A 12230-nucleotide genomic window follows, 5' to 3' on the forward strand; every position below is an offset into this window, starting at 1 on the left:
CAATAGTCAGCAAACCAGTAGCCAACATCAGACTAAATGGAGAGTAACTTGAAGCAATTCCACTAAAATCAGGGACTGGACAAGGCTGCCCACTCTCTCCCTACTTATTCATTATAGTACTCAAAGTTCTAGCCAGAGCAGTCAGGCAACAAAAGGAGGTCAAAGGGATACAAATTGGAAAGGAAGAAGTAAAAATATCACTATTTGCAGATGATAAGGTAGTGTACTTAAGTGACCCCAAAAATTCCACCAGAGAACACCTAAACCTGTTAAACAACTTCAGCAAAGTGGCTGGATATCAAATGAACTCAAACAAATCAGTAGCCTTCCTCTACTCAAAGGATAAACAGGCTGAGAAACAAATTAAGGAAACAACACCCTTCACAATAGTCCCAAATAATATAAAATATCTTGGCGTGATTCTAACCAAGCAAGTGAAAGATCTGTATGACAAAAACTTCAAGTCTCCGAAGAAATCAAAGAACTCAAAAGATGGAAAAATCTCCCATGCTCATGGATTGGCCAGATCAATATAGTAAATATGGCCATCTTGCCAAAAACAATCTACAGAATTCCCACTCAATTCTTCATAGAGTTAGAAAGACTAATTTGCAAATTCATTTGGAATAACAAAAATCAGTGATAGCAAAAACTATTCTCAACCATAAAAGGACTTCTAGGGAAATCACCATCCCTGACTTCAAGCAGTATTACAGAATAATAGTGATTAAAAACTGTATGATATTGGTACAGAGACAGGCAGGTAGATCAGTGGAACAGAATTGAAGACGCAGAAATGAACCCACACACCTATGGTCACTAGATCTTTGACAAAGGAGCCAAAACCATCCAACGGGGGGAAAAAAAGACAGCATTTTCAACAAATGGTGCTGGTTCAACTAGTAGTCAGCATGTAGAAGAATGCAAATTGACCCATTCTTATCTCCTTGTACAAAGCTCAAGTCCAAGTGGATCAAGGACCTCCAGATAAAACCAAATACACTCAAACTAATAGAAGATAAAGTGGGGAAGAATCTCAAACACATGGGCACAGGGAAAATTTTTCCTGAGAACACCAATGGCTTATGCTTTAAGATCAAGAACTGACAAATGGGACCTTATAAAATTGCAAAGCTTCTGTAAGGCAAATGACACTGTTAACAGAACAAAAAGGCAACCAATAGATTGGGAAAAGATCTTTACCAATGATACATCCAATAGAGGGCTAATATCCAATATATACAAGGAACTCAAGAAACTAGAACCTGGCGGTTCCTTAGAAAATTGGACATAGTGCTGTCTGAGGACCCAGCTATACCTCTCCTGGGCATATTCCCAAAAGATGCTCCAACATATAAAAGGACACACGTGCTCCACTATGTTCATAGCAGCCTTATTTATAAAAGCCAGAAGCTGGAAACAACCCAGATGTTCCTCAATAGAGAAATTAATACAGAAATGTGATATATTTCCACAATGGTGTACTAATCAGCTATTAGAAACAATGACTTCATGAAATTCATAGGCAAATGGATAGGACTAGAAAATATCATCCTGAGTGAGGTAACCCAGTCACAAAAAACCACACATGGTATGCACTCACTGATAAGTGGATATTAGCCCAAAAGCTCGGAATATCCATGATACATCTCACAGACCTTATGAAGTTCAAGAATAGCTAAGTGTGGATGCTTCGGTCCTACTAAGAAGGGGAAACAAAATAATCATGGGAGGTAGAAGATGGTGGGAAGGGTTTGGGAGGAAGAGAGGAGGGGGAGGGTAAAAGGAAGGGCATGATCAGGTCTGGGAGGAGACAGGAGTGATGTATAGAGAGCCAGGAATTTGAACCGAGGTCTTTAGCAATGGGGGATTGGGATCTGGAGGTAGCTACCAGACAGTCCCAGATGCCAGGAAAGCAAGTGGCTCCCAGGACTCAACAGGGATGTCATTAGCTTAATCCCCAACAAATGGCAGGGAGAACCTGTAAAGAACATATCCAGAGGTTAGGCATGGCCTTCCCTTGGAGGATAGGGTCATCCACTCATCTCCAAATTTTTAACCCAGAATTGCTCGTTTAAAGGTAACACGGGGACAAAGTATGGAGCAGAGACTGAAGAAAAGGCCATCCAGAGACTGCCCCACATGAGGGATCCATCACTTATGCAGACACTAAATCCAGACCCTATTGCTTATGCCAAGAAGTGCATGCTGACAGGAGCCTGATATAGCTGTATCCTGAGAGGCTCTTCCAGAACATGACAAATACAGAGGCAGATGCTCACAGCCAACCATTGGACTAAGCACTGGGACCACAATGGGGGAGTTAGGGGAAGGACTGAAGGAGCAGAAGGAGTTTGCATGGCTCCAGCTGCATATATCGCCTAGGATGGCCTTATCTGGCATCAGTGGGAGGACAGACCCTTGGTCTTGTGAAGGCTCAATGCCCCAGTGTAGGTTAATGCCGGGGTGGGGTGGGGGGTGGAAGTGTGTGGGTGGGTGGGGGAGCACCCTCATAGAAGCAGGGGGAGGGGTGGGAGGTTTGCGGAGGGGAAACCGGGAAAGGGGCTAACATTTGAAATGTAAATAAAGAAAATATCCAATAAAAGTAAATAAAATAGATCATATAACAGGAGGCAAAGTAAATCTTTAAATACCGGGAGATTATTTGACCAAAATGAAAAAAGCATAAATAATAGTAGAAGCTTGGGTATGTACATATTCGTGAGCTTGAAAACCATGATGAATGAGCCATAGAAGGAATAAAAAGGAAATGAGAAGGAAGTGGAAATGAAAACAATATGCCAGGACACAGGCAGAGCAGTGAGCACTGTTAAGAGTTTATAGCTACAAATGTCTATATTGAAGAGTCAGATCTGAAATTAATAACTTAATGATGGATGTTAGAGCCTCGGAAAGGCTCTAACAAAATCAGCAGAGAGGCAGAAAGAATTAAGATCAGAGCAGAAATTAATAAAATATGTTTTTAGGGTTTGGGGATTTAGCTCAGTGGTAGAGCGCTTAAGGCCCTGGGTTCAGTCCCCAGCTCTGAAAAAAAGAAAAAAAGAAAAAAACAAAACAAAACAAAAAATTTGGTTTTTTTTTGTTTTTTTTGTTTTTTGGTTTTTTGGTTTTTTTTTTTTTTTGGTTCTTTTTTTCGGAGCTGGGGACCGAACCCAGGGGCCTTGCGCTTCCTAGGTAAGCGCTCTACCACTGAGCTAAATCCCCAGCCCCCAAAAATATGTTTTTAAAGGCAGACAATCAAAGAGCAAATCAAAGAATTGGATCCAACCTAACTGAAAGAGAGAGGTCTGGGCTGTAACTCCATTGGTAAAGTGCCTGCCGCACATTGATGAATGCCTGAGTTGGATTCCCTGCCCCGCATGAGCAGGCCTCTGGAAGTTCAGATCTTGAAAGAGATGCAAGGATCAGGAAGTTAAGATCATCTACAGCTACTGCCAGTGATTTTTGAGATCCAACATGGATAATATGATACCTTTCCTTTTCAGTGAAGAAACAGGATAGATTATTTACTTTCCTATTGCTCTATAAAATACTACGACCAAAGCAACTTATGGAAAAAAGTATTTATTTTAGCTTACAGTTCCAGAAAAATAAAAGCCCATCAAAATAGGAAGGCATAACAACAATTGACAGGCATAGTAACAGGAAACAGTACACATCTTCAAATCATAAGCATAAAGCATAGAGAATAAACCAGAAGTGGGACCTAGTGACACACTTCCTCTAGCAATGGCGCACCTTCTAAACCTCTTCAAATAGTGTGACCACTGGAGACCCAGAGTTGAAATACCCAAGCCTTGGGGAACATTCCTCATTCAATTCACAGAGGAGGATCAGGCATGAAGAATATGTTCAGTGTACATTAAATACTTGTGTGCAAATGTCTAAATTCATAAAATTGGAAATAAAACAGGCATGACAGTGAAATTCAGAAAACTGTTATGATTATTAGAGACTCAATATTCCATTAGATTAGAAAATCCTAAACGTGATTATATATGACTGACCAAAATTAAATCATGAGGATAATATAACCAGATCTGTAATACAGCAAGATTGAAACAGTAATAAAAATTCTCCTGACAAAGGTTCAGGCCTAGATTGATCTTGCTGCTCACCTCTAGACCACTAAAGACAAACTAACATCACTGTTTCTCAAGCTATTCCATAAATTAGAAAAGCAAGGAATGCTTCCAAACTCTATTTACAAAGTCAGTATTACTCTGTTACTAAATAAGATAAGCGATCTCACAAAGGGAAATTACAAGCCATTCTTTCTGATGAAGATAGATACAAAGTTTCTTAATAAAATACTTGAAACTCAAGTCAAGAACACATCAGGAATTTTATTCATCACAGTCATTTGACTTAGATTCTGATAGGGTTCACATGAACAGAGCAATAAATGTAATACAGTGGACTCTCATCCAAGTACTAACCAGGGGTGACTTTGCTTAGCTTTTGACATAAATTTTTTCAGGCCAGTGCATTGCGAACCATGGAAGCCACAATAATGTCCAGCTTGGTAAGACATTCTCACTGATGCCATCCATAGTGGCACAAACTTCACGGGAGCAACCAACCATATTCTGACTATTTACTGCCTGCTCTAAACACTGAGGTCTAGTCTTGGCCCCATAATCTAGGCCAAGAACCTGTAGCTACTTAGGTCTTGGTCCTACGGGAGAAATTATTGTTATTATTTTGATAAATGGACATATTAGATTAATACAGATACCCACAATGGCTAAGTATCTATACTGTGAGGTGCTGAGCCCTAAGTGGGACCTCGACATCACATACCCTCTTCCCAAGGCTCAGAAATTGTTGTGGAAGAGGTGGAGGAAAGAGTGTTAGAGCCGGAGGTGGTCAATGACTGCAAGTAAACTGTTTTATGGAAATAACAAGGCACTGACACATATTAACTCAACAGTGGTTATGACAGCAGGCAGAAACCTATGTGAGCTCAAGCTAGACAAAATCCCAGCATGGAGAGGGACCAAGAGCACAAAGTCGTTCCTAGCAAAGGTTGATTGGCAATTGATGGCTTCCGGGAAAGAGTACGTCAGTTTTCTTTGAGGCCCCTGATAGGTCAGCCGTGCTCTAGGGGCGGGGATGACCAGACGTGAACAAATTGGACTCCAATGGTTTGAGAAAAGAAGACACAAAGTTGCGTGGATAGGCAAGCTAATCTGGGAGAAGTTGGAGGAGAGGTGATGGTCAAAATGCATTATTTGAAGTTCTCAAAGACCTAATACTAAGTGAGAAAAATGGGAAAAAATGGACTCAAAGACAAAAAACACATGATTATTTTATCAGTAGATACAGAAAAGGCTTTTAACAAAATTCAGTATCTCGTGGTGATAAAAGCTCAGAAGAGACTAGGAATAGAAGGAACATATGTGAACTATATATGGCAAACCTGGGGGCCAGAATTGTATTAAATGGGGAGCAGTTCAAATCAGGAACAATACGAACGTATTTGCTTTATTTACTTTTATCCAATACACAGTGCTTCAGGTCTTAGCTAGGGTGGAAAGATAGAAGAATGACACAAACGTGAGACAAGCAAGAGAAGAAGTCAAATACCCCTATTTGCTCACAGTTGAAAGATGCAGTCCCTCGGGGTGGGGACGTCTCAGTGAGGAACTCGGGCCAGATGAGCACATTGCACCCACATTCAAAAGGCAGAGACCAGGTCTGGATGACTGCAGGGAAAGGTGCTTGCTGTTGAGCCCGATACCCTGCGTGCTGCCCCCAGGAACCAAGTGGTTGTAAGAGAGAATTGAGCTCCCAAAATTGTCCTCTGACTGAACCAGACACCGGCCATTTCACCTAGATCAGCTGGAAGTCGGCTTGCTGTTGGGAACCCACCTGGCATGTTCATGTGGATGCTGTGTTCCTTCTCATAGAGCAAGGTTCTTTCCCAAAGAGGAGGCATCTCCCAGCCCCAGCCTACCTTGTCAGGATTGGTTCTGCCACTGAAAGGCATCTGCTTGGATCACCAGCCTCTCCTTTCATTCACCCTAAAGTTGTTGTGTATTTAGGTGTGGTTTTCATGCACCACTGATTGTATTTTCTTCTTGAGGCTGGGGACTGAGTATCTAGTCTTCCAGCACCTGCACAGCCTACTTTCTAGATGGCTCCTTTTCCATTTTATTAATTAAGAGAAACCCTTTAACTCTTTGAAACATGTTAGAGTAATTAGCCAGTTTTGACTTTAAATTTACTTTTACAAAAAATGTCTTTATAGGTTGGAATTCGAGGAACTAATATAGTTGTGCTCGGAGTAGAAAAAAAGTCAGTGGCCAAGCTTCAAGATGAAAGGACTGTGAGGAAAATCTGCGCCCTCGATGACCATGTCTGCATGGCCTTCGCAGGTGCGTACTGGTGCTCAGTGGTACCTATGATACTTTCCTGTAGGAGGCCAGTAACACAGCTACCCTGGTGCTACACTTTTGCTTCATTTACTTAAGTACAAAGTATCACCTATACTTAAAGCCCAGGGCTCTGTAGACTGGGAGTTTTAAAATAATGAACTTCGACAGTAAAGCATCCATGTGAAAGATGGACTTCTCCTTACTGTGCTTTATAGAACTTATAACTTATAGGATTTATAGAATTTTAAAAGATTTTATTTACCTTTATTTGTATTATATGTATATATGTGTGGGTTTCTGCATGTAAGTGCAGATGCCTGCAGAGGCCAGAAGAGGGCGTCAGATACTCCTCAGCTGGAGTTGTGAGCTGCGTGGTGTGGACGCAGGTAACTGACCTTGACTTAAATCTGACTTAATTGGTGAGCCATCCCTCCAACTCCAGTTTGAGAAGGGTGAAAGGGAGGGAGGGAAGGAGGGAGGGAGGGACGGAGAGAGGGTAGCATAATGCCTTCATTGTGGGAGACAAAGACAATATTTTGAACTACCATTCTTCAAAATATATCAAATTGGTGTACCTTTGATTATATGTGTTAGAACATTTGATTTTAAATGTTGGCTTGAGTCTCATAAACAAATATTCAATGAATTTGATTCAGTATATGTGTTGGTTTAGATGAGAATGGCCCCACTGGGCTGACATATCTGGATGCTTGGTCACCAGGGAGTGGCACTACTTGGGGATTAGGATCTGTGGCCTTGTTGGAGGAAGTGTGTCACTGAGAATGGCCTTTAGGGTTTCAGATGCTCAAGCCAGGTCCTGTGTCCCACTCCCCCTGCTGCCTGTGGATCCGGGTATAGACCTCTCAGGTACTTCTCCACACTGAGTCTGCCTACATGCTGCCATCCCAGTCATGATGGTAATCCACAGCCTCTGAAGCTGTAGGCAAGCCCCCTTTATAAGACTTCTGTGGTCATGGTGTCTCTTCTCAGCAACAGAGTACTGACTAAGACAGTACAGAGTTTCCAAATATCTCTGAGATTACTTTAAATATATCATGTTACATTGTTCTATGTATTTATATGAAGTTGCATTCTCAGCATTGATTGTTATAAAATCAAAGTATTGATCAACTCTGAAAAAGACAGAAGCTGCTCAATGACCAACTGTACCAATTATTCAGCCATTAACTGTGTGAAAATAAACAACTATCAATAGTATGCAAATTTATTTTCTTTTTTTTCTTTTTTTGGTTTTTTGGTTTTTTGTTTTTTTTGTTTTTTTTTTTTTTTTGAGCTGGGGATCGAACCCAGGGCCTTGTGCTTGCTAGGCAAGCGCTCTACCACTGAGCCAAATCCTCAACCCCAATTTATTTTCTTTTAATGATACAATTGCATGTATACCAAACAATTATTTTCACAAAATATTTGGTTTGTGTACTTGTTTTATATATCTATACATCTATACATGTAAAAGTTTCTCTGGTCCAAAGGAGTCATGAGTGTGCAAAGTTTTAAGAAGCCTTATGCCCGACAGACACTTGGCCTTTGTCTACCCTCAAACCCAAAATTGCGTTGGGGGTGGGGGTGTGTATAGAGCTTGCTCGCGTGTCTACGGCTGGGCATGCACAGGGAAGCCAGAGGTGGTTTAGGATAGCTTCCTTTATTGCTTTTCTACTGGATCTTTTCTGGAGGTCTTTAATCTCAGCACTCAGGAAGCAGAGGCTTCTCTGTGGGTAGAGGTCATCCTGGTCTAGTGGGCTCCAGGGCCGCCAGGGCTCTGGGGACCAGGTGTGTCCGCTTCCTCCAGCACTAGGGTCACAGCATGGCTGCCTGTGCTGGCTTACGTGGGTGTGTGGGGGGCTAACCTTAGGCGACAGGTACCCTGCAGCTGAATCATTTCCTGTCCTGTAGTATTTTGTAAATTTTATAATTAAAGAGTCAAATGAAGTTTCTAAGAAACACAAAGGAGTCTTTTACACTTACCCTCAGGGATACCATTTTTAAAACCATTTGCGTAAGCCAATATAAACTGGCCGAGATTTCAGCAGCTCTCTACGCATCTGTATACATGCGATGTTTGTAATGAGAAGTGGTGTGGTATGAGAATGTCCCGCCTTTGTTAACAGCTCAGCCGCTAAAAGATATTTGAGCCATTTCCAGTTTTCGTCCATTACAAGTGAAGTATGGACGTTTAAGTACAAGAGTCTCTGGGAACAGAGGTTTCACTTCTCTGCAGAAGATCTGTTGAGCAGTTTGGGTGTACTTAGCCCACACGTAGATTCACGCTGTTCCCACTGTATTCATGGCACAACTGTTCTGTCAGCTCAACATAACTCATGCCAGTCCCTTCCCCTTCTCTGACCAGACGCCCACTGGTCAAGTCTGCTTCTATAATTTTGTTATTTTTGAATCTTCTCTGATTCACATGTGGAACCTTTGCTGGCGACCCTTGTTCATTTGGTGCAAGTCCTCTGCAGCTCCCCCTGGCGGCTGGAGGTGTTAGCAGCAGCTTTTCCCTTCATCATTGTGGCCTGTTGAATGGGCCACTGTTGTTAACAGGCTGCCTGCTTATCTTTGGGCCATTCTAGTTTTTGCTTTTTACAGGAAAAGTGTGAATATCTTGGGGTAGGAGTTTTTGGGAATATGTAGTTTTATTTCTGTGGAATAGATACCATACAATTGCCGGCTTGTGGGGTAATACATCTTTAGTGTTTTTTCAGTGCCAGATTGTAAAGTGGCTGTGTTGTTTACGTCGCTACTGTCACAGCACTTGGTTTTGTAGTGACTTTTTTTTTATCATTCTTTTAAATATGCACAATGTGTTTATTTATTTATTTATTTATTTATTTTTACACGACAGATTTATTTTCTTTTATTGGATTTTTTAATTTACATTTCAAATGTTATCCAATTCTCTGGTTTCCCATCCATAAACCCCTTACTCCATCCCTCCAACCCCCTTCTTCTAAGAAGGTTTTCCCCCACCCAACCACTCACCTCTTCCCACTTACCCACCCTGACATTTCCCTACACTGGGGAGGCAGGGGCACGTTCAGACTTGGCAGACCAAGGGCTTCCCCTCCCACTGGTGCCCAACAAGGCCATCCTCTGCTACATATGCAGCTGGAACCATGCGTCTGTCCATGAGTACTCTTTGGGTAGTGGTTTAGTCCCTGGGAGCTCTGGTTGCTTGGCATTGTTGTTCTTATGGGGGTTGTAAGCCACTTCAGCTCCTTCAATTCTTTCTCTAACTCCTCCAATGGGAACCTGTTCTCAGTTCAATGGTTGGCTGTGAGCATCTGCCTCTGTATTTGCCATGCTCTAGCAGAGCCTCTCAGGCTCCTGTCAGCATGCATTTATTGGCATCAGCGATATTGTCTGGGTTTGGTGGCTGTGTGTATATGGGCTGGATTCCCAGGTGGGGCAGGCTCTGAATGGCCATTCCTTCAGTCTCTGCTCCAAACTTTGTCCCCATATTTCCTGCTATGGATACTTTTGATCTACTTCTAAGAAGGATTGAAGCATCAGCACTTTGGTTGTCCTTCTTGAGCTTCATGTGGTTGGTGGATTGTATCTTGGGTAATTTGAGCTTTTGGGCTAATATCTACTTATCAGTGACTGCATGCCATGTGTGTTTTCCTGTGATTGGGTTAGCTCACTCAGGATGGTATTTTCTAGTTCCATCCATTTGCCTATGAATTTCACAAAGTCATTGTTTTTGATAGCTGAGTAATATTCCATTGTGTAGATGTACCACATTTTCTGTATCCATTCCTCTGTTGAAGGCATCTGGGTTCTTTCCAGCTCCTGGCTATTATAAATAAGGCTGCTATGAACATAGTGGACCATGTGTTTTTGTTGTATGTTGGGGCATCTTTTGGGTATATGCCCAAGAGAGGTATAGCTGGGTCTTCAGGTAGTACTGCATCCAATTTTCTGAGGAATCTCCAGACTGATTTCCAAAATGGTTGTACCAGTCTGCAATCCCACCAACAATGGAGGAGTGTTCCTCTTTCTCCACATCCTCGCCAGCATTTGCTGTCACCTGAGTTTTTGATCTTACCCATTCTGACTGGTGTGAGGTGAAATCTCAGGGTTGTTTTGATTTGCGTTTCCCTGATGACTAAGGATGTTGAACATTTCTTCAGGTGCTTTTCAGCCATTCGATATTCCTCAGTTGAGAATTCTTTGTTTAGCTCTGTACCCCATTTTTATTAGGGTTAGTTAATTTTCTGGAGTCTAACTTCTTGCATTCTTTGTATATATTGGATATTAGCCCTCTATCAAATGGAGGATAGGTAAAAATATTTCCTCAATCTATTGGTTACCTTTTTGTCCTATTAACAGTGTCATTTGCCTTACAGAAGCTTTGCAATTTTTTGAGGTCCCATTTGTCAATTCTTGATTGTAGAGCATAAGCCATTGGTGATCTGGTCAGGAAAATTTTCCCTGTCCATGTGTTTGAGATTCTTCCCCACTTTCTCTTCTATTAGTTTGAGTGTATCTGGTTTGATGTGGAGGTTCTTGATCCATTTGGACTTGAGCTTTGTACAAGGAGATAAGAATGGGTCAATTTGGGGCTGGGGATTTAGCTCAGTGGTAGAGCGCTTACCTAGGAAGCGCAAGGCCCTGGGTTCGGTCCCCAGCTCCGAAAAAAAGAACCAAAAAAAAAAAAAAAAAAAAAAGAATGGGTCAATTTGCATTCTTCTACATGCTGACTACCAATTGAGCCAGCACCATTTGTTGAAAATGCTGTCTTTTTTCCCCCCCATTGGATGGTTTTGGCTCCTTTGTCAAAGATCTAGTGACCATAGATGTGTGGGTTCATTTCTAGGTCTTCAATTTTATTCCATTGATCTATCTGCCTGTCTCTGTACGACTAGCATACAGTTTTTAGCACGATTGTTCTGTAATACTGCTTGAAGTCAGGGATGGTGATTTCCCCCAGAAGTTCTTTTATGGTTGAGCATAGTTTTCACTATCCTGGGTTCTTTATTATTCCAAATGATTTTTACAAATTGATCTTTCTACCTCTATGAAGAATTGAGTTGGAATTTTGATGGGGATTGCATTGAATCTCCAGATTGCTTTGAGCAAGATGGCCATTTTTCACAATATTAATCCTGCCAATATGTGAGCGTGGGAGGTCTTTCCATCTTCTGAGATCTTCTTCAATTTCTTTCTTCAGAGACTTGAAGTTCTTGTCCTACAGATCTTTCACTTGCTTGGTTAGAGTCACACTAAGGCATTTTATGTTATTTGTAGCTGTTGTGAAGGGTGTCATTTCCCTAATTTCTTTCTCAGCTTGTTTATCCTTTGAGTAGAGGAAGGCTACAGATTTATTTGAGTTAATTTTATATCCAGTCACTTTGCTGAAGTTGTTTATGAGACTTAGTAGTTCTCTGATGTAACTTTTGGGGTCACTTAAGTGTACTACCTTATCATCTGCAAATAGTGATATTTTTACTTCTTCCTTTCCAATTTATATCCCTTTAACCGCCTTTTGCCGTCTGATTTCTCTGACCAGGACTTTGAGTACTATGTTGAATAGGTAGGGAAAGAGTAGGCAGCCTTGTCTATTTCCTAATTTTAGTAGGATTGCTTCAAGTTTCTCTCCATTTCGTTTGATGTTGGTTACTGGTTTGCTGTATATGGCTTTTACTATGTTTATGGGCCTTGAATTCCTGATCTTCCCAAGACTTTTATCATGAAGGGGTGTTGAATTTTGTCAAATGCTTTCTCAGCATCTAATGAGATGTTCATGTGTTTTTTTTCTTTGAGTTTGTTTATACGGTGGATTTCGCTGACAGATTTTTGTATATTGAACCA

General features: G+C 41.4%; 2 protein-coding genes across 2 annotated transcripts in view; one reads left to right on the forward strand and one right to left on the reverse strand.

The window, feature by feature from the left end:
* The window catches only part of Ss18 (SS18 subunit of BAF chromatin remodeling complex), a 121533-nt gene that overhangs the window by 101495 nt on the left and 7808 nt on the right, over positions 1 to 12230 (reverse strand). The window lies entirely within an intron of this gene.
* Psma8 (proteasome 20S subunit alpha 8) overlaps positions 1 to 12230 on the forward strand; it is a 64577-nt gene that overhangs the window by 10888 nt on the left and 41459 nt on the right. The window contains 1 exon segment of the mRNA NM_001108884.2: positions 6275 to 6401. Within this exon segment, the coding sequence (NP_001102354.1) occupies positions 6275 to 6401 (127 nt within the window).

This window comes from Rattus norvegicus, chromosome 18 (assembly GCF_036323735.1).
Source record: "Rattus norvegicus strain BN/NHsdMcwi chromosome 18, GRCr8, whole genome shotgun sequence".
Lineage (NCBI taxonomy): Eukaryota > Metazoa > Chordata > Mammalia > Rodentia > Muridae > Rattus > Rattus norvegicus.